Raw genomic sequence first — 20,132 nt, 5'->3', positions numbered from 1 at the left:
GATGTTTGGCATGGTTCCCATTTAAATCCTTTGCAGAGCTCAACAGCTAATTTTTCCTACACAAATCCCAATTCTACCAATGCTTGTAGATGCGACATGCCCTTCATCTCCAATATACACTCTTGCAATATGCATCAGAAGCATAAATTCTTATGGTCCCCGCCTGTGGGCAAGGGAGGTATCTCCTGGGAATATAGATCTCCAATTAATAACTTCCCCCAGAGTCCCTGCAGGATCTGAAAAGCAAATAGAAGCAATGGGTGTGTCCCCTTAATGAGCCAGACTGGAGAGAAGCATGCATGTGTCTGAGAGTACTGTGATTCCCTCCAGACTCAGACTCATCCACGTCAACTTTCTGCACAGGACCTATCTCACATCCTGTTCCTATGGTGGGCTTACAAGCGGGCCGCACTCTTATGTACTCCATGTCAACAAGCAGAGGTCCACTTCTGTCATGTCGGATGGGAAGGCCCTGTTATTCAGACATACTGGTGAAGAGTGTTTGTGGGGATCTCGGTGGTGCTGAGAGAGGATGTAGAACCCTCCCTAAGAATCGCTCTTCTTGGAACTGTGGAGTGTGGGGGGGGGGTCACACACTTCTGAACATTGAGGTAATTCTAGGTAAGCGTGACATCACCAGGTGTTGGAGCTTCCTCGCCCTCAGACACCGGCGAGCTGGAGGACAGCAATGTACTGGTGCGGCAAACTAGAGGAGTCCATTAATAAGTCTACTCTGGAGGGCGTCTGAAAAAACACAAAATTGTATAGGGAAAATGGTTGGATCATTATGGCCTAGACTGAATAGGTCTGTGAAATGCCTAAGCTAAAATGTTTCACTACTTATCGATGCCAGTTAGGAACTTGTCAATTTGTTGTATAAGAAAAAAAGATTTAATACAATTTCCTTTTTTAATTTTTTTAAATTTTTATTCCCAACTTGAAGTTTTTAGTAAAATATATTGATCTGAAAGACTAATTTGAAGGGTCACTAATTGAGAATAGCTGTTTATTTTTAACTAATAATGTAAAATGCATTGTAACTTACAGACAATAGTCTCTTGTGCTCTCACCGTGCATTTTCCTTTAGCAGAACTAACTATTGCAGGTTCTGTTTAAGTGCTTTTACTAGCCCTGTTGACATAATAGAGTATCGAAAAGTACTTTGTCTTTTAAGAAACCTATTTCCTTTTCTTCCACAGATGAAGATTTTACGTTTACAACTGCACCTCCAAGCAAAAAGCCCAGAACGAAAGATTCACAGACAAAGAAAGATAAAAGAGAAAAAGTACCCAAAAATCAACAAAAAGCTGCTGTAACTAATAGGTGAGATAACGTATGGTGCGGGTGACATTTAATCTTATTAGTTAAACGGATCTCCGAGTATGGATGTCCTCTGTTTGTGGGAAATGTGCGTTTGCGTGCATGGGTAAAATAATTGAGTACAGGTTCTGTGTACCATACTAACCTAAAGTTAAATGTAATTAATCTAAAGGAAGAAATCATACCTTAATTAAGATGAGGAAGTCCCAGATTTCTCTGCAGTGTATCTGTTCAGGGAGCATATGGTGAGGAGGATGCAGTTCAGTGGCTTGTGTGCGGTGGTATCCGGTTCTGTGTACCACTAACCTAAAGTTAAATCTAATTAATCTAAAGGAAGAAATCATACCTTGATTAAGATGAGGAAGTCCCCGATTTCTACAGTGTATCTGTGCAGGGAGCATATGGCGAGGAGGATGCAGTTCAGTGGCTTGTGTGCGGGTGGTTGAAGGTGCGGCGGCAGTGTGAGCAGGAGATCAGGCCCTGGGTGTTGCACAGTGTCGAGAGATGGCAGTTGTTGCTGCGTTCGGGGTTGAGTGCTTGGAGACTGCTGGGGTCGTAGTGGCGGGGGGTCAGGGGACCAGGTTTCCTGGCGCTGGTTACGGTTGTGTCGCAGACGGGCTTGCCTTTGATGTGCCTTTGGCGCGCCAGCGGCTCGTTCACCATTAGGTAGGGGTGGGGGACGGTGTGCAGCTGAGAAGCAGAAAAACGCTGGGGGGGTACGGAGGCAGTAGCGGCGGGGAACACAGAAACCAGAAAAAAGACAAAAACAAAAAAGGCAAAACAGAAAAGGATGACAGACACAGAGCAGACTAGCAGAAGAGCAGGCTCTTCAACTAGACCTCCAGGGAGCCTGTGGGTGGAGGAGGGCCTCTAACAACTACCTGAAGCTCAAGTTGGCACTGAGGACAGTGCCTTAACGGTGGAGCTGCGCAGGGGGGAGAGCAGTGATTCTGACCAGGTTAAGAGGTTCTCTCATAACTGGTACACAAGCAACCTCAAACCGGTTTCAGCCTGATTTAGCCTCCTCAGTTGAGTGTAGCTTGTTTCAAGTGACACAATGAGCAAGCGACTCACATCTGCTCATACTCTTGGCCACTCAGGGCATTATATCAAATACACTAAAGGTAAAAATGAGTCACCAAAGATATTTCTATCTAACTGATTCATATGTTTGACAATTAATACATAGTATTTAAAAGTGTGCATGTATTTAAAGCAATTTTCCTTTTTAAAAGAAAAAGCACTGGCTGGACAATCATATACTGGGTGGTGTTGTGTGCCAGTGAATTAGGATTGCTAGCCCACACCACCTCCCCGAGTAGGATTTGGGCAGCTCTGTTTCGCTATCCAGAGTCAAATGCTACAATGGAGTCATTGGTTCACAGTAATAAGACCATTGCAAACCTATTACTTGTGAAGGTCTTATCTCTGCAGAACTTTACCATTGTCAGTGCTACAAGAATTATACAGCATAAAGGGCCAGATTATGCAGCTAGAATATCTAAAGTAGCAGTAAAATATGCAACTATGCAGCTCATTTCCTGGTAGTGTTATCTTCAAACATCCAATCAACTTTTTTGTGTGAAATCTGCAATGGAAATGTGGCAAATGCAGAAATTCCATAATTATGCAGTAAATACTTTTTAATACGATTTAAATCTTCTGACTTTTACCATTGTCCATTATTTTATTAACAATGTATACATGTCGGGTAAAAAAAACCTAAACATTCTAATTCCATTCATGGTCCATTGTTAGCTGCACTTTGAAGAATATAGCTTTTTCAAGCTAATTACCCCACAATAAACATGGAATACAAAAAATACAAAACTGGTAATGAGTAATATGGTCCTCTATTGACATCTTGGAATTCTGGTGAAATGTTTGCAAAGGAGATTTATGATAATTACATACAGCAAGGAAATCCCTTGCAAGAAAAATAGTGTCAAGTTTGTGACAATTAAATTGTAACTACATAAGAGCATTTTTAATATACATGTGGCAACAGTTGGTTCTATCACTAACTGTAGTATACTTTCAAACATAAGGAAAGACAACTAAGATACAAACTTCATAACTTAATTAACCTTTTTTTCAGGAGAACATTGGATGACAAACTCTACCAACGAGACTTAGAAGTTGCCTTAGCATTATCAGTGCAAGAAACATCAATCGAGGTGCACTCATCACCAAGTAAGGTTTACTATGTAGTGATTGCTTTCACCTGACGTGTGCAACTGACCCACTAAAAATCCTACGAAGAGTACACGTTTTGATTTAAGATATTCAAGTTAAGATATTATTTTGAAGCAAAACGGTTTAAAAATGTGTGCTTTGACTTGCAAGTTTGATCATATCTGTTTAGTGCTAGTCTACAATGTGGTGTTCAAGCTACCAGGTGGATTGTCAGCGAGATGGGCAGAGGGACAAATGGTATGATTGACATGGTTAATTAATTTAATTTGCCTCTACTTGATACATATTAACATTAGAAGTTGGCGAAGTGTTTTTCCATTAGTGGGACTAGCTGGTAGTCTGACCCTTGCATATTGTGGTTGCAATATAGGTGTCCCATTGAGAAAATAAGTCCTAAATAAGACTCAAACTCAGAATGTGTGATTGTATCTCCATAGATTTATAAATCAATCATCTGTTACAATGTCTATTTCTTTTTTTTTTTGCTGTCCTACTTGTAGGTATTGAAACATGCACAGATACCAAAACTGATCAAGTGCAATGCCTTCCCCTCCTCTCAAACTGCAGTGTGGACGGCGAAATCCTGGGTAAGCTACTTATTGCCTTTGGCTCTAATGCCACTCAAAGTGCAAGACCATTTGAGACATGAATATTCCATCTACACATTTTGTTGAGCAGAATACACTCCCAGTCTGCTGTTGTTTACACACCATTGTTTTACATAAATTGGGTAACCCTGTGTCCCTCAGAACCTGGGTAAGCGTGGTTAAGAACCATGTGGTTCTGTTGGGTAGCGAAAAAATTGCTTGTGATCGGACGTGCTGCTCGCTTTGATTCACTTGGGGTTGACCCATTGGCTGCCCTCCAGGTTGTGATAACTCCACCTGTGATAACTCCACCTGTTCCTCCTTTTCCCAATCCCCTCCCCTGTCTTGATAAAGACCCGCCGCGACCACCGTCTGGGGCGCCTTAGGGTCGAAGTGTCGACGCTCAATATTGGTCAAGATAACTCCAGGAACTTGCACAGTTACCTCCTGTCTCCTTGGAGTATTAACTCAACACTCTGGCCTTCCTAAATTCCCCTTGTATAATTTGTATATATGTGTCACTGAATTCAATGCACCGATCACTTTTTTCACCAACAGTCACGTTTTCGTAAAGGTCCACCATTTATTGAAACTTGTGTCGTCACGGAATGAAGTAATTCCTGTGTATCGTGATTGTTTTTTACCCATATAAAGACTTGAATTTCATCTATTTTCAGAGAGGTTTATTTCAACGTGTAATGAGCTGATATAGCCTTCTTTAAAGCAATATTTTCGCTACCCAACAGAACCACTTTGTTCTTAACCCCGTTCTTTACACACCAAACATATTAGTGGTTGTTAAATGTGCTGATTCTGACTTGAGAACGTAAATGGGTAATAATTTGCGGATTTGCTCTAATTTATAAAAAAAACCTCATGCAGACCATAATCCCAGGTACTTTTCGCATTAGTTATATTTAAACAGGAGTCTGATGCTCATGTAGATCATATCCTAAGCTGGTGAACATCAAACTCGAGGTTTCATTTTCTGAGCTATCCATGGAGTTCATCTCTCACTCTAGGGTTTGCTCACTGATACTGTTTACTCACTTTCCAAAGCCCTTTAGCCTGCTATACTGGGGTCTATTTTAGAAAAATGTTGTAAATAGAAGTCCTTGAGCCAGGAGTATGAATAGGTTATCTTTATTCAAGTTGAGTTGCAGGTCAAGTTTTAAGATGTAAATATGGAAACCCCACCAGGAGTGACCTCCCTGTCACTCAGCCTGCCTGCCACCAACTGCCAGTTAACACACAGGCCAAGCCCCCAGCATTCCACGATGTCACCAAGCATTCTAGCAGTGACACCATGTGAGCCACCGGGAAATCCCAGCCAGGGAAAAGAGACATAGATCAAATATAACACAAACACTTCCCTTTTCGGTTTCGCCTGCACAGTGCTTGTGCTGTACTTGCGAAATCTCTTGTAGTTAAAAAACTACACCTTAAAAGGGGATTAGAACCCATCAAATCCTTACCAGAACTCACCATTTGTTGATTCCAGTGTCTCTCTATTTTACATGCTTCTGATTGGCCAGCATGTTGTCTGCTTTCACTTCCTGCTCTACTTTGTCGTCCATGCCTGGAGCTTGGACCAAGTACAGATTCCTGTCACTGGTCACTGATTAGTGTCCTTTTACTGGCTACTTACATTGCAGGCACTTTTTTTTCATTTACAAACATGCATTCAATAGAGAGCATTTGGAGGACGTGTCTCTCCTCCCTGTGGTCTTGCAGCTTCTTCCCGGGTCACACCTCGTTGACCCCACGGCCCCTCCCCATCTCGCGTCGGCTTTCTCCCTCCAGTATCATTAAATTTGGAGCTGCAGGCCGTCTCTTTCCTCCTCGTAGTCTTGCAGACTCTTCCAGGTCACACCTCGTCAACCTAAGATTTAACGGTGCTGCACTTTATTAGGTCTCGCTGAGCAAGCGCATGCGCTGCTCTGAGACATTTAGTAGTTGAGTTTTCAAAGTGCTACCCCACACTTTGGCTGGCCTAGCGCTTGCGTTCACGGGAGCGTGCACGCGCACAGCCACCATCTGTCTTTCACGGGTGATTAAGTGCACCACTCGGCCGCACGTCATGTTTTCTTTCTTAGCCTGCTTTTGATCGTCGAGTCCTGTTTTTTAAATTGATCTGACGAGGGCAGAATACTCAAATTTATTTACGTCATCTTGGACAGAAAGAAAGTTTCTTGGTTTTTTTTCTTTTCGCGTGCTTGTTATGCGCAGGGAGGCCAAGGACATGGCTGAAGCCGGTGCTTTTCAGCTACATGGCCGAAAAAAATCTGACGAGGGCAGAATACTCGAATTTATTTACGTCATCTGGGACAGAAAGAAAGTTTCTTGTTCTTAGTACAAGCTAAACAGCCAACTGCCTTTTATTTATTTAAATACAGCTTTTTTGCGGGGCCGACATATTGCATAATGTTTCCAATGCCACAATGTCATCCTTACCATATCAGTACCGTAGCTTGCTGGTGCACTCTTCTAGCTTCATGTGCCTCTGACATCCATTGTGTGAAGTGTATTGTTTGTTATCATTGCCAGTTATTCTCAATTACCGAAATAAACCTTCACAAGACAATTTGTGATGTATTTCATCCGAGAAAGTAATACTAGGACTAACTAGTTTACTGTATAAATAACAATATTTCTTAGGAAAGGAAACACATTTTATGGACATTACTTTGAAAATACACTTTTTTTTAAAAAAATTTTTAAAACCTTTATTTTCAAACAGTGCACACAGCTATTCAGCCTTACATCCCGGAGGCTAGGCAGCAGAGCGGAACACAGTAAATCAAAGTGCAAGAATCAGTACATCAGAACGAGTGAAGGTTAAATTTTCAAGTTTATATAACAAATAGAAGAAAGAGAGAAAGATACGGAAAGAAGCGCAGAAACGGGCGCAATGAAAAGGCAATGAAACTAAAACACAGTGAGGCATAGTTAAGGGGCCGGTCAAGCACAGCGAACACATTAATAACCAGTACAATAGAGATACTAGTGTTGCGTGTTTATCTAGGTTCCTGATCGATACTGTGACCTTATGCCCCTATTCGGCTATAAATCCATTTATTCCCTATATTGGCATAACCGTTCAAGTGCGATTTTCTGAAAAGTCATCTCTGGCCTCACACGAACAGAGCCACATTCCAGCATGACTCTCTGCTACTTCCTTTGCGACCAATTAGTGCAATGACAGAGCAGCAGTCCCTATCTGATATTCCTAGATAACACTCCGAGTTCTTCAACAAGATAAAAACTTAGCAAACCTGGAAATCCCCGCTTGCTATGTTTTGATTAGTAATGGAACTCGAATGAGCAACTGATAACTATCAATTCCTAGTGACATCTTTAATTGACGTCTTATGTCCAGCAAACTTGCGTCAAACCCGGCACCTGTTAGGTATAAATATTACCAACGTTGCCTTAAGCAATGTCCGTTGCCTGTTGCTGATGCCAGCTGCCTGCATGACCCTGTGTTGGTAAATCTAGCACTCTGTCGCTGCAGCCTGCTATCCTGTGGTGGTGAAGCTGCTGATTACCATTATCGCCGCTACAGCGCGAACTATGGTGCAGTACGCTTAAGGAGCTGAACAGCCGTCCCTCTGCGAAGACATCCAGCAGATTCCAGCTGCCCGCGGACGCTGTCCCCCCTCCTTCCTCGACGCGCTGAAGAGAAGCCGCTGCCTTTCTCGTGCAGAGAAATCCAGTCCCGGCGCTTCCGGTTTACCCTCGCGGGTGACTGGGATATCGAGAGAGACCCCTGAAGGAGATACCAATCCTCCATCATTCTATTCAGAGGTATGGTGTTGACTAAACCCTTAGACGAGAATTCTTGAAACAAACCTTGGCAAAACCAACTTAACTTAAAGCTACTTACTTACTCCCCTTCCACGTGTTAGGCTTAGGTCAGGCACACTGGGGTAGGCTTAGTTAGAAGCACCAGTTGAGTATGTTAGCCTAATGTATATATGACTGTATATATGTTTTATTACTTTTAAACCATTGTATGGCTAAGAAACCATATCAATGCTTTTACAGTTCTATTTCGCAATACTTATCTTACTGTACGTACTTTTTATAATAACAACTATTGCAATTGTGGCAATACATTTCTCTTGTACGAGAAGAAAGACTGTTCAATAAATGTTAACCTTTATTGATACACGCCCGTCTCTCTATTCTCTACATCTCGTGAAAGTAAACTGCACTAGACTGACTGAGTGAAATCTATGTCTATTGTTTCACACGACCCTAGAGATTGACTCTTGATCTGAGGAGCAAAGTTGTCATGTTGCACGGTTGTTGGAAAACTGAATCCCTTCTTGTCTGTGCCAAGGAAGCTGATCACTTCCTATGCAGAGAAGAAAGTTTCCAGTGACCTCTGAGCTAGTTGGTAACACAACCCAATTAAGTTTAGCATAGTCAGTGGAGGCCTGGAATATAAGCAGTTCCACGTCGATACTACTGTTTATGTTATTCCAATGCGCAGGGCCTAGTGGGAAACTAGGAACTACACTACATGGCGCCCTAACGTTTGGTAAGGCGATAAACTAACGCAAGACTTGTAGAGTAACTCAGTCGTGCATATTTCACAGACCCCTTTCTCCCGTAAAATACTCCAATAGACGTCTGGAGTGGGTGAAAGGTTAAAATCCGCCCGACCTTAGTAGGAAGAGATTCCTATGTAAAGCTCTGGTTTATTCAACGTTGAAGGATACAGTGTTCCAAAATATTGTGCATCTAATCTTTGTCTCCTTGGAGACCTACTCTGCAAACCTCTCATTTTTACAATGCCAGAAAACGGAACCTCTGGGGCCGCAGCAGATGCGACTCAGCCAGGTCCTGAATACACAGACCCGGATGCTATTATCATCCCGGTCCACTTAAGAAGATCTATAACGTTAAAACTTATAGAGAACGGACTGACACCACAAGGTGGTACAGTAATTTTCGTGATAGAGGCTCACGAGTATCGGCAGACAGAGGTATTCTATTCATGGATAAACTTTCCAGCGGTAAACGCTAGAACAAAAGAGTTTCACTATTACAAAATAGAGGAACCTCCGGAAGAGTACGCTCCTTTCGAGGAGATTGAAATTCCACTTAAATTTCAAGAGCACCTGCTCTGGTTTAATGGCGCCCTAAAACACAATGATCACATTACCAGGCTCGGTCCACTAGGTAGACCAGGAGCCACGTGGCCGGTTCTAGCCAGCTACACACCACATCCTGACATTGCAAAAATGTCTAAGGAAGAGCTGTTAGCACAGCTAAACACATTAATAAAAATACATAGGCAATTAGTCCAATATGTAATGCGGACTGCAACAGTCCAGCCAGCTGTTAATGTACCACAGCTGACCCCTCATCAGGGGAACACAAATAAAATTACACCACAGAACATACAGTCATGTCTTGGTAAAACACCCGTAAAACGGGAACAAATTCCTTTCTGGTTAGCCCAGAAAATCACTCAAATAGAGGCAGTATTTCCTGATACTACCCCTATTGAGAAACACAGAATCTTGACCATCTGCCTTCCTATGGGAATCGCACCACACGTGGAGGACTGTGACACTTGGGGTACAGTCTTTGCTTCCATTTACACAAAAACACACGGTGTTCCGTCTATGGCGGTAATACCAGAAGTGCTAAAACAGATTCAAAATGAATTCGGTCCAGAGCCCGCTTTAAATCTAGGTATGAAATTACTGAAAGACTTCAAGCAGGTCATGGCTATATTATTAGCCAACATTAAAGGAGAAGCAGCATCTGTGGCGATCCGCCAGAAGTTGAAGGAAACAGATATAAAAGATCCTGTTGAGCTAGCAAAAATCATAGAAAAATGCTATGAAGAATTAGGTAGAGACAGCTTGGGTGGGAAACCAGTTAAGCCCCAACTGCTCGAAAATCCTGAAAAATTATTTATTAAAAATAATTTAAACACTCCTAAAAAGAGCTGGGATGGAAATAAACAATCCACTCCCAAGGAAAAAGTTTTCCAGTCCAGAGGAAGGTCTCCTCGACGGAGGGAAAGAACTCCGACTCGAGAACGCCAGTCTCCCCAGAGGGAGCCCTCTGAGAAAAGATATAACCTTAGAAATAGGGATAATCTGAAAAAACCTGATAGATATCAAAGTATTGATACACGTCCCTCTCGATCTTTTCCACAGAATTCGGAAAGAAGAGGACGGTCAGACCCAGGAGAGCACACCAAGTCCAAAGACAAGGAACCTGCTCAAAATAAGAAATCTCAATTTCAGACAAAGAAGGTAGCCAGTATTAGAGTAATTAACCATGCCGAGAATACTGAGGACACAGTTGAAAAACGGGGAGTGGGCATTGACAATGTTGGACAGTGCAGCAGAAATCAGTATAGCGCGCAAGATCTTGATGAGTCATCTGGAGACAGTGGACACGAATGAATACATTCAGGTTGAAACTGCCAACGCCAGACTTAGCGAGCCCCATAAAATATACGAAATAACATTGCGTATAGAGGGTGATAAGACTAGGAAAATTAAGGGTCTATTTTGGGATAAGCTCTCAAAAGGCTATGATATTCTGTTAGCTGAAAAAGATTGGCCCCCAGAGTTTGTCAGGGAGTGCCCTCGTGGCGAAGAAGTGATTATGCCTGCCTTCTCGAATCACATTCTGATTCACAAAAAATACACATATGCAAGGAAATGGGCAGTGGCCCAGGCACCTGCATTGTATAAAAATCATGTAGGATGGGATGAGGATTCACCTCCTCACAAAATCCAATTGAAAAGTGAACCAACTGCCCAACGGCAGTATCCCATAAAGCAAGAAGCTAAAAAACAAGTCAGGGAGATCTTAGATCAACTTGAGTATCAGGGGGTGATTGAAACATGCACCTCTCAAATGAACAATCCTTTGTTTCCTGTCTCCAAGCCAGACAATTCATATCGTCTAGTTTTGGACTACAGACATCTTAATACATGTTGCAAAACTTTTGCAGTACAAAACTCGCATAGTGCAGCCCTAATGAATAACATAGTTAGGAAAAAATACAAAACGACATTAGACATATCTAATGGCTTCTTTTGTCAAAACATTGCACCAGAAAGCAGATATTTGACCGCTTTCTCAGCATTTGGGTCACAGAAAAAATTCTGTCGACTCCCACAGGGGTTCAAGAACAGCCCAGGACTATTCTCAGCTAGGGTAACAGAGTTACTACAAATCTATGATGATGAAGCATTGTCTTACGTAGATGATATTTATCTCACAGACAACGACTTGGATACTCACTTGAAAAGAGTGAACACCATTATACTTGGGTTCGCAGCAGAGGGTTACAAATTCAACTTTAAAAAGTCTCGAATTGCCCATCTGACAGTACTATTTTTAGGGTACGAATTATCAAGTGAAGGGAAAAGCCTAGCGGACAACTTCTTAGAGAAGTGCGCTGTACTCCAAGCTCCAAAAACGCTGAAGAATTTACAATCCATACTAGGTTTTCTGAATTTCGGAAGAACTTACATCCAAAATTACGCAGAGAGGGTTAAACCTCTCTACGAACTAATTAAACCTGATTTAAAACAAATCAATTGGACTCAAAAACACACAGAAATTTTGAGATCACTGCAAACAGACATGTTAGCAAAAACAAAATTAGATACACGCGACAACACACGTGATCTTGTAATCCGAGTCATCCCAGGAAGATGCGGATTCACGTACCTAACCTCTAATGAGGGAGAAAAGGTACCAATAGCTTACAAATCACATTTGTACACAAAGGCTGAAATAAAATTCAGTTCAACGGAGAAAATTCTAACTGCGGTTCAGACTGCTGTAGCGAAAGAAAGGCCCCTAGCACAAGGTAAACGAATAATAATCGTAACACCCATACCGGCTTTAGAAGCGGTAACTAAAGCAAGCATTCCTAATGCTAAAGCTTTGCATCCGAGATGGATTCAGTGGGTTAATTCTCTTGCTGCAACAGACATAGTTTACGAATTTGATCTTAACTTAAAAACACAGGAATTTTTACAATATGAATATGAATGTCCTCTGCCAATTGAAATCCTGCCTCTCGAAGAATACGGAAGTATTATATATACTGACGGATCAGCACAACCCGCAGTTGGGGGTAAGCAAGCTTACAGTGCTGCGTGCGCGATTGTTAAAGGTCGCTGGCACAAAGGAAAATTTAGACCATTGGTCACTAAAACACAATCTCTAGGAGATTGCTCGGCTCAACGAGCTGAATTAGTAGCATTTAAGATGGCGCTAGAAAATACCGATCGCGAATTCCCCACACTAATAGTGTGCGATTCTTTTTATTGCGTACAATCTTATAATGAATACTCGCAGAATTGGGTGGAAAATGGTTTCAAAGATGCAAAAGGTGGCACAATAAAGCATAAAATGCTTTGGGAACAGGTAGTTCTTTTACAGAAAGAACTACAAAAGACTCACGTGATACATACACTGAGTCATCAACGTGATGGCGTTCACGTTGCAGGGAATTCATTGGCTGATGAAGCCGCGAAGGCAGCTGTGCAAACGGCTTCCGTAGCTGCGATAACTCGGTCACAAACAAAAATAGACAGCGATATTCTACAAGCTGTCAGTACGTCAGTAAAAAATGATAAGAAAACACTCCCGAAAGGCTTTCCTGAAAAGTACTTGTACTTAACGGATACAAATAATGTTCCTTTTGCTCGAATCCCTGGAGTGGGGGATAGAGTAATTCCAAACAAGGAACACAGACTAGGACTAATTAAAGCGGCACACGAAGGGCTTGCCTCTGCACACGCTGGCGTTTCTGCAACAATATCACTATTAAAACAGAGATATTGGTGGCCTCGCTTGAGAATACAAACTAAAAAGTATGTTTTAGAATGCGACATATGCCAAAGGATAAAAGTATCAACAGTGAAGCGACCAGCGCAGACACCCCTTCTCATCTCGGATAAACCATTTGCATGCGTTTACCTGGACCACTGTGGTCCCCTACAAAGGGACGGCAACTATAGATATATCATGGTAGCAGTGGATTCCTGTACGAGGTTCATATGGATGTGGCCCCAGCGCTCGGCTGACGCTAGAACGGTTATAAAAGATTTGCGAGTCTTTATCGGCACATACGCAATTACCACGTTCCATTCTGACCAGGGTCCTGCTTTCAGCTCTCGAGCCTATAAGGAGGCCATGGCTAGCATGGGAATTGGGTTGCGGTATTCTTGTCCGTCGCACCCCGAAGGGAATAGTGTGGTAGAAAGAAAAAACCGTGACATAAAGCAATCCATAACAGCGAAAGTATTAGGTTCAGGCGCTGGGTGGGTTAAACATTTAATAAGTGTCCAGACTAGTCTTAACAACATGCCAAGAAATTCTCTAAAAGGTTTCAGCCCATACGAACTATTGTTCGGAATTATAATGCGAGTTCAGGACCTCGATAGTCAGATGTCAGCGGAACAAGAAGAAACAACGCACTTTGATGTAAAAGACCGTTTGGCTGTTTTACAGGAACTGAATGAAACAAGAAAATCATTAAGCAACATAAAGTTAAAGCAACAGCCAAGTACCACTGACGAGGCACCACCCGCAACAGCCCCAGCAAGGCCTGTCTGGATTCCAAAGATTGGGGATCTAGTCAGAGAAAAGATCGCGGTTAAGAAGGAATTTGGGCCTTCTTACAGAAAAGCAGTACCTGTCTTAGCAGTCACCGGAACAAGATCAGTTGTGCTACCGCCCCTTGCTGGTAAAAAGGAGAACAGAGTCGTGTCTATCGATCTGGTAAAACCACAAGCATGTGGCCTATAATCAACAGTAGGCCCAGTGGACTCCCAAGAAACAACAGAATACCCAAACTTGCAACAATCCAAGAGGTTCAAACTGAAAGACTAATCACATTCGATCAGCCTGCAGTGCACAATGAAGGACTATGCAATAATGCCATGGAACTCGTGCCTCTTGAAACACAGATTGAAACAGTTCGTCAAGAAACAACACCAGTCTACAATGATGTGGCATCAGAAAGTGCTACCGAGAGACAGATTGAAAGAACAATCCCATCAATTGACAGAACTGCCTCTGGTTATTTCATCAACTTCGACAACTTCTCTGAAGATTTAAATGACCCCGAAGTGATGCCAGAAACAAAAAAGTCTTTTAAAGAAAAAGCAACGGAACTCTTTCATCAACTGAAGGAAATCTACCTAATTTCCCCTTGGCTAGAGTTCTGGTTCGGTCTAGGTGTATTTTTCCTCTTGCTTTGGCTCATCATGGTACTGTGTTTGGGAAAATTCATTGAAGGAAAATATATTACAATGGACACAGCAAGTCAGAACATCAACCTAGTCCTGAAACCACACAGATCATCCCACGTGAAGAAAAGAGAACTGTCAACAGTAAATGTCACAGCAATTCCAATACCTGGTGGGGTAGTATGGGAGAAAACAGACTATGAGATCTATGGTCCGGTCGAAATCCTGAAGTATTCTCATCAACTAAAGGTTTCCTTAAGTGACTTTGTGACACCTAGTACATTCTCTGATGATTGGGACTTTAACAGTATTAATGACGTGATGTCTGATTTAGTAATGTCAGCTAGATTCACAGATCATGATTATTTACAAGGTTCATCTAGTTATGAGCAGTTATTCTGTTACACCCACTATGGGAATCATTACTTGCATAAATCTGCACAGCCTAGAAATGTTTTTATGTATAACCAATGGGAACATTGTTCTACACCACCTAAAAGCAGTTCTAAAGCATTTTTTGAGAAATTCAAATATTTTTCAGGGTTTAACACCAGTGATGCAGAAACGTTTTATTACAAACTGTTAGATAAAACAAGTATGAAAACAATGCTGACAAATTCTAAATTGATATATTCAGAAGCATTTTATGACAAAATGATGACATTTGGTTTTGATTATTGGAAAAATAATATTGAAACGAAAACAATTTGGGGTACAAAAGATTGGCAGGTGCAAGGTGTAGGAGAGTAGGGTCTGCTATCCTATGGTCACCCCAATTTTTGCTTTTTGCTTCACTGGTTTTCGACTTACTGAGGCTGTGGGCCTGCTAATCAGACCCCCAGCCTGCTGTTCTCTCTCTAAATTTATAATACATGTGCTATAGGTACATACCACAATGGGAAATGGACTCCTTGTCAGCCCCTGTACCATGCACTATAGGTGCTCAGGGCATAGGTGCCACCAAGGCCTACCAGGGGCTGAAGCATAGCTTTTGCCACCCCTGGCTGGTTCTTAAATTGACACAACTGGCTGATCACTCAGCTGGGGCAAGTGGGTGTAATCACCCCTTGCTTAGGTATAGTATACCTATATCTAAACCTATATCTGGACACATATATAGCCTGTAAGCCACTCCTATGGAAGGCCTCATCAATCCTGGAGGCAGAGTGCGTGGTTTTATGTGAGATGGTGCTCTGGCATGAGCTGAGCCTGTCTGCAGCTGTCGGGAACAACTCCCTAAGCTGATCCGGGATAATGCCATACCATATACTCTTAAGCGCCTTATAATCCTCGCGGTTATATAGCAACTTTGGTTTGGCTTTATCGAAACATGTCGTGTAAGGTGTCATACGAATTGGAATACTACCCCCTCGCCAGTTCTGGCGACGGGGGTAGCATTCCACCCTTCTAGAGGGAGAAGACATGTTACTTTACTGAAACGCGGTTGATTTAAAATGAGCCTCAGATCCACAAAATGGATGCCCCTGCCACAGACACGGGTCTGGCCTCCTGCTGCTGACCGAAACCCGGCAGAGGAGGCCTGGACAAAGAGTTTCCTGTCACAGGGCGGTGTCAAACCACCCCAGACAGGAGATAGTGGATTGGAGTAGGGAGGTTTCAAAGAAACCAGACACTGCATGGGGAGCACAAGGCTGCCCCTTGCATAATCCGGCCAAACCGGTTCTGCGGCCTCCCAGCCCCTGTCCCAGCGCGGCCAGGATCAAAGGAGAGGGGTGTAACCACCCCCTTCCTGGGTCCCACCCATAGGAGGGGACCTAGCAGGATGTCCAACCCCCGAGATTCGAATAAGAGGGGGAGCAGTCCCAATGGAACTCAGATCATCCTGAAGAAACATAAGAAACGAATTCTGGACCCTTCGACTTTCTACACGACGTGAGAAGACTGAAGAATCTCCCTTGTGGTCAAGGAGTGACCACCCTGTGCAAACAGGCACCATCCAGCCCTCGACCCTTGCTTTGTTGCAGTTCCCGCCGGAACTCGAGCGACAGAGATCGACGAGATCAAGCTTGCCTGCCTTCTACCTGCCCGATCCACAGTCCCTGCAGAGCTGAGACCCGTGGAGGCGACCGGAAGCGTGGGGCACGCCATCTTGAAAAGGCCACGAGACGCTGACCGTGCAGCCCACGAGTGATCCTCGAAGCTGTGCACCGGGGTTTGAGAAGCCCCAGCCCCGAGCTCCACTTGCACCAAAGCTCACCCCTCCACACTCAACGAGTGCTGCGTGGGACCCTTCTGCTTGTGTGCGCTCGACGCGTTGGCCCGGTCACTTGCCAGCTGGCTTGTGGCCCCTGTGCCGACGAAACTTGAAATACGACTTGCTTTTCTGGTTGCTCCAGATCTGCACCAGCTCCTGTGAAAAGGAGCACCCACTCTGACCCTCCTGGTTCGAGTGATAAGCAATCTCCCGGTTCCGCGTGGATTGCTTTTGCCAAGTGCTGTTTGCTGCAATCTTGAAGCCGACGGTGCTGACGGCGAGAGCCTACGTGGGACAGATCGTGACCTGCTCCTGGACGTCGCAGATGCCCCAGAGCCCACGTGACAGCGGAGAGAAGCCTATCGACAACCGCCTGATTGCGCCCGACATTGCCTGGTTCCGTCCTGGTTCCACCCTGGTCACTGCTGAGTGACCCAGACTCTGTCCCCTCTGCTTTCAGGTACTTTTCTACTTCGATCCACCCTTGGATCGCACCGGACACTTCTGCTTCACAGCGCCTGCAGCTGCAACAGCTTCAAGCACCAAGAACCTGCGTGTCAGAACCCGACGCCACTTCGACCCTGTGCACCCACGGCCTGTGGGTGAGGTAACATTGCAACGCCGGTGTCTATACACTGGTACACACCTCTAGGGTCTGTGTCTAAAGTTTTGTGTTCCTAGGTTCAGCGGAAGTATCTTTTAATTCACTTTAACTAACTTTTACGCACCATTGACAGTGCATTGGTGCGCGCCGCACTTTCCGTGCTGCACCCGTCTCCTGTGGGCTACTCCCGACTTCATCATTGCTAGTCCTGACTGCTCCCAGCGAATCTCTAGGCCCTAGGCCTAACCATTGTTCGATAAGTGTTACTTATACCACTTTTTTAATATATGGTCTGAGTGGCCACCCGCCCTCATCCATAATTGTGCAACTTTATATGTGTAACAGTGCTTTTGATTTAACGCTTGTGCCCCTTTCCTCATAAAGAGTACTGGGGAGTAATTTAGAAATAAATACATATATTTTTATAATATATACTTGTGTGGTGTCCTTTCATTTGATTACAGGATTGTATGTGGTAAAACAGCTCGCTTAACACGACCTCTTAAGTTAAGCCTTTAAGGCTGCTTAGTCCATGCTACCACTAGGATAGCTTGTCTAACAAGGTTGACTTACAACCTGACATCTTTGGGGTTTGTTTGGACTGATACCCAGTGGTTCCAGAATTGGAAACACTACATATCAGGCCAACTTCTCACATTGGTGTGCAGCGGTGCGGACTTGAGCTTGCTGTTTGTTTTACCATTGCAATCTTTATCAAATTGAAAGATCACATCAAGTACCTCTAGGTACATATAAATCAAAAGCTTAGCATATTAAGTTCTACTGAACTTAGTAGTTGTAGATTAAAGGGATTAGCACACCCTGACTACAACTCACTAGCAAGGTACAGTAGGAAACCACTTAGTGTAGGTAAGTGCATCACTTACACCTCACTAGCAGTCATGTCTGATACAGGTAGAGCCTCAGGCTCTGCTCCTGTAATAGTTGATCCTATAGGGACAACATCCAGATATGACAACCTTAGCCACAAAGACCTGAGTGCCTTGTGCACAGCCAGGGGGCTAAAAAAGGGCAGAGGCCCTACCATTCCTTCCCTAGTAGCTCACCTAGATAAGGTGAGTCAGGCTCCCTTAGAATCAGGTGAAGGGATACACTCCCCTGAGAATGAGAATCTTCCAGAAGAAGAAGAGGAGGAGGAAGAGGAAGAGGAAGGCTCTGATGTAGAAGAGCCTGAAGATCAGGATCAGAGGGGAAACCAGGTACAGGTTGCCAGGCTTAACCAGGCCAACTTGGACCTACATGAGAATGGAGAGGGCCAGCACCACTCCAGATCTCATAACCAAATTCTCCCAGGCAACAGGAGGGTGAGATCTCTGTCAGGGGATTCTCATCTTTCTAGTGCCTCAAGAGAATCTCAAAGAGGAATGACTTCCTCCCAGAGAAAAGAGCATAGGGCCAGGATGAGGGCTGTCCAACTCCAAATAGAAAGGGAAGAGGTAGCCTTGGCTCAAGCTAAACTTGCTTTAGCAAGAGAAAGAAAATTGTGTGGCTTAGATGCCACTGGTGGCAGCAAAGTTCCTAAAGAAAAAGACAGGGCCTATGACAATAGAAACCTGACAAAAATTGTGCCCCCCTACAAGGAAGGGGATGATATCCACAAATGGATGACTGCTCTTGAGAGGGCCTGCATGGTACAGCAGGTCCCTGAGGATCAGTGGGCAGCAATTTTATGGTACTCCTTTTCTGAGAAAGGGAGGGACAGGCTCCTCACTGTTAGACCTGAGGATGCCAAAAACTACTCTGTTCTGAAGAGTGCTCTTATTGAAGGGTTTGGCCTAACCACTGAGCAATACAGGTTGTTGTTCAGAGACACCCAAAAAGCACAGACTCAGGACTGGACTGATTTTGTAGATTGTGCCACTAAGGCTCTGGAGGGTTGGCTGCAGGGAAGTAAAGTTTCAGACTATACAGGATTGTACAATCTTATGATGAGAGAGCAGATCCTTAATAACTGTCAGAACCAGCTGTTGCATCAATACCTTGTTGACTCTGATTTGACCTCTCCCCAAGAATTGGGAAAGAAGGCAGACAAATGGGTCAGAACAAGGATTAAGCAGAAAAACCAGAACCAAGGTGACCAGAAGAAAACAGACCAGAAGGGTGGGAATCAGAAAGATAAAGAAAAGGACCAGAAGTCTTCAGGCCCCCAAACTAGTAATAAGGAGGGGGGTTCCCAAAATGGAAACAAGAAAAAGAAGAATGATGGCCCAAAGAAACCTTGGTGTAATACCTGCAAATCAGTTTCACACTGGGGCAGTGAATGCACTAAGAAAAATCCAGTCCCCACCACTGCAGCTCCTAAAGCACCTGCACCCCCTAGTACAGTTAACAGTGGTGGTACACAGCCAAAGGGTTTAGTAGGGTTGACCCTGGGTACTGAGGTGGAATCTGGCCTAGTCAGAATCCCCACACAGGCAGTTCTCCTATATGATGTGGACTTATCTTTGCCCACTGCAGTAAGCCCCAGTAACCTGGGCAAATATAGACAGACTCCCTTAATAAATGAGAAACTGGCTCAGGCCTACAGGGACACTTGTGCCAGTTTCACAATGGTGACACCTGGCTTTGTGGACCCTGGACAGATTGTACTAGGTGAAAGTTACCTAGTGACCAATGCAAGCAACTCCACTACTTCCCATAGTGTGGCTGTTGTGAACTTCTCCTGGGGAGGGGTAGATGGCCTAAAGAAAGTTGTTGTGAGTGCAGACCTCCCAGTAGACTGTCTGTTAGGCAATGATCTTGAAAGCTCAGTTTGGTCAGAAGTGGAGTACAGGACTCATGCAGAAATGCTAGGGATTTCAGCTCATGTCCTTGCAGTGACAAGGTCTCAGGCTAAGAAGTGCCTTCCTGAACCAGTGGTGGATCTTGAAACAATAGACCAACCACAACCCAAGAGAAGGAGCAAGAGGGTTAAGGCTGTGCCTTCCCACTTGCCCCAG

The 20,132-nt window shown here is 43.9% G+C and overlaps 1 protein-coding gene across 1 annotated transcript in view; it reads left to right on the top strand.

Annotated features, from left to right (window-relative positions):
* RAD51AP1 (RAD51 associated protein 1) overlaps positions 1–20,132 on the top strand; it is a 260,233-nt gene that overhangs the window by 27,298 nt on the left and 212,803 nt on the right. The window contains exons 3-5 of the mRNA XM_086921308.1: positions 1,200–1,323; positions 3,419–3,513; positions 4,017–4,103. Of these exons, the coding sequence (XP_086777434.1) occupies positions 1,200–1,323; positions 3,419–3,513; positions 4,017–4,103 (306 nt within the window). The remainder of the gene's footprint in view (positions 1–1,199; positions 1,324–3,418; positions 3,514–4,016; positions 4,104–20,132) is intronic.

Source organism: Lissotriton vulgaris, chromosome 1_1 (genome assembly GCF_964263255.1).
Source record: "Lissotriton vulgaris chromosome 1_1, aLisVul1.2, whole genome shotgun sequence".
Classification (NCBI taxonomy): Eukaryota; Metazoa; Chordata; class Amphibia; order Caudata; family Salamandridae; genus Lissotriton; species Lissotriton vulgaris.
This window is presented reverse-complemented; position numbering and strand designations above follow the sequence as displayed.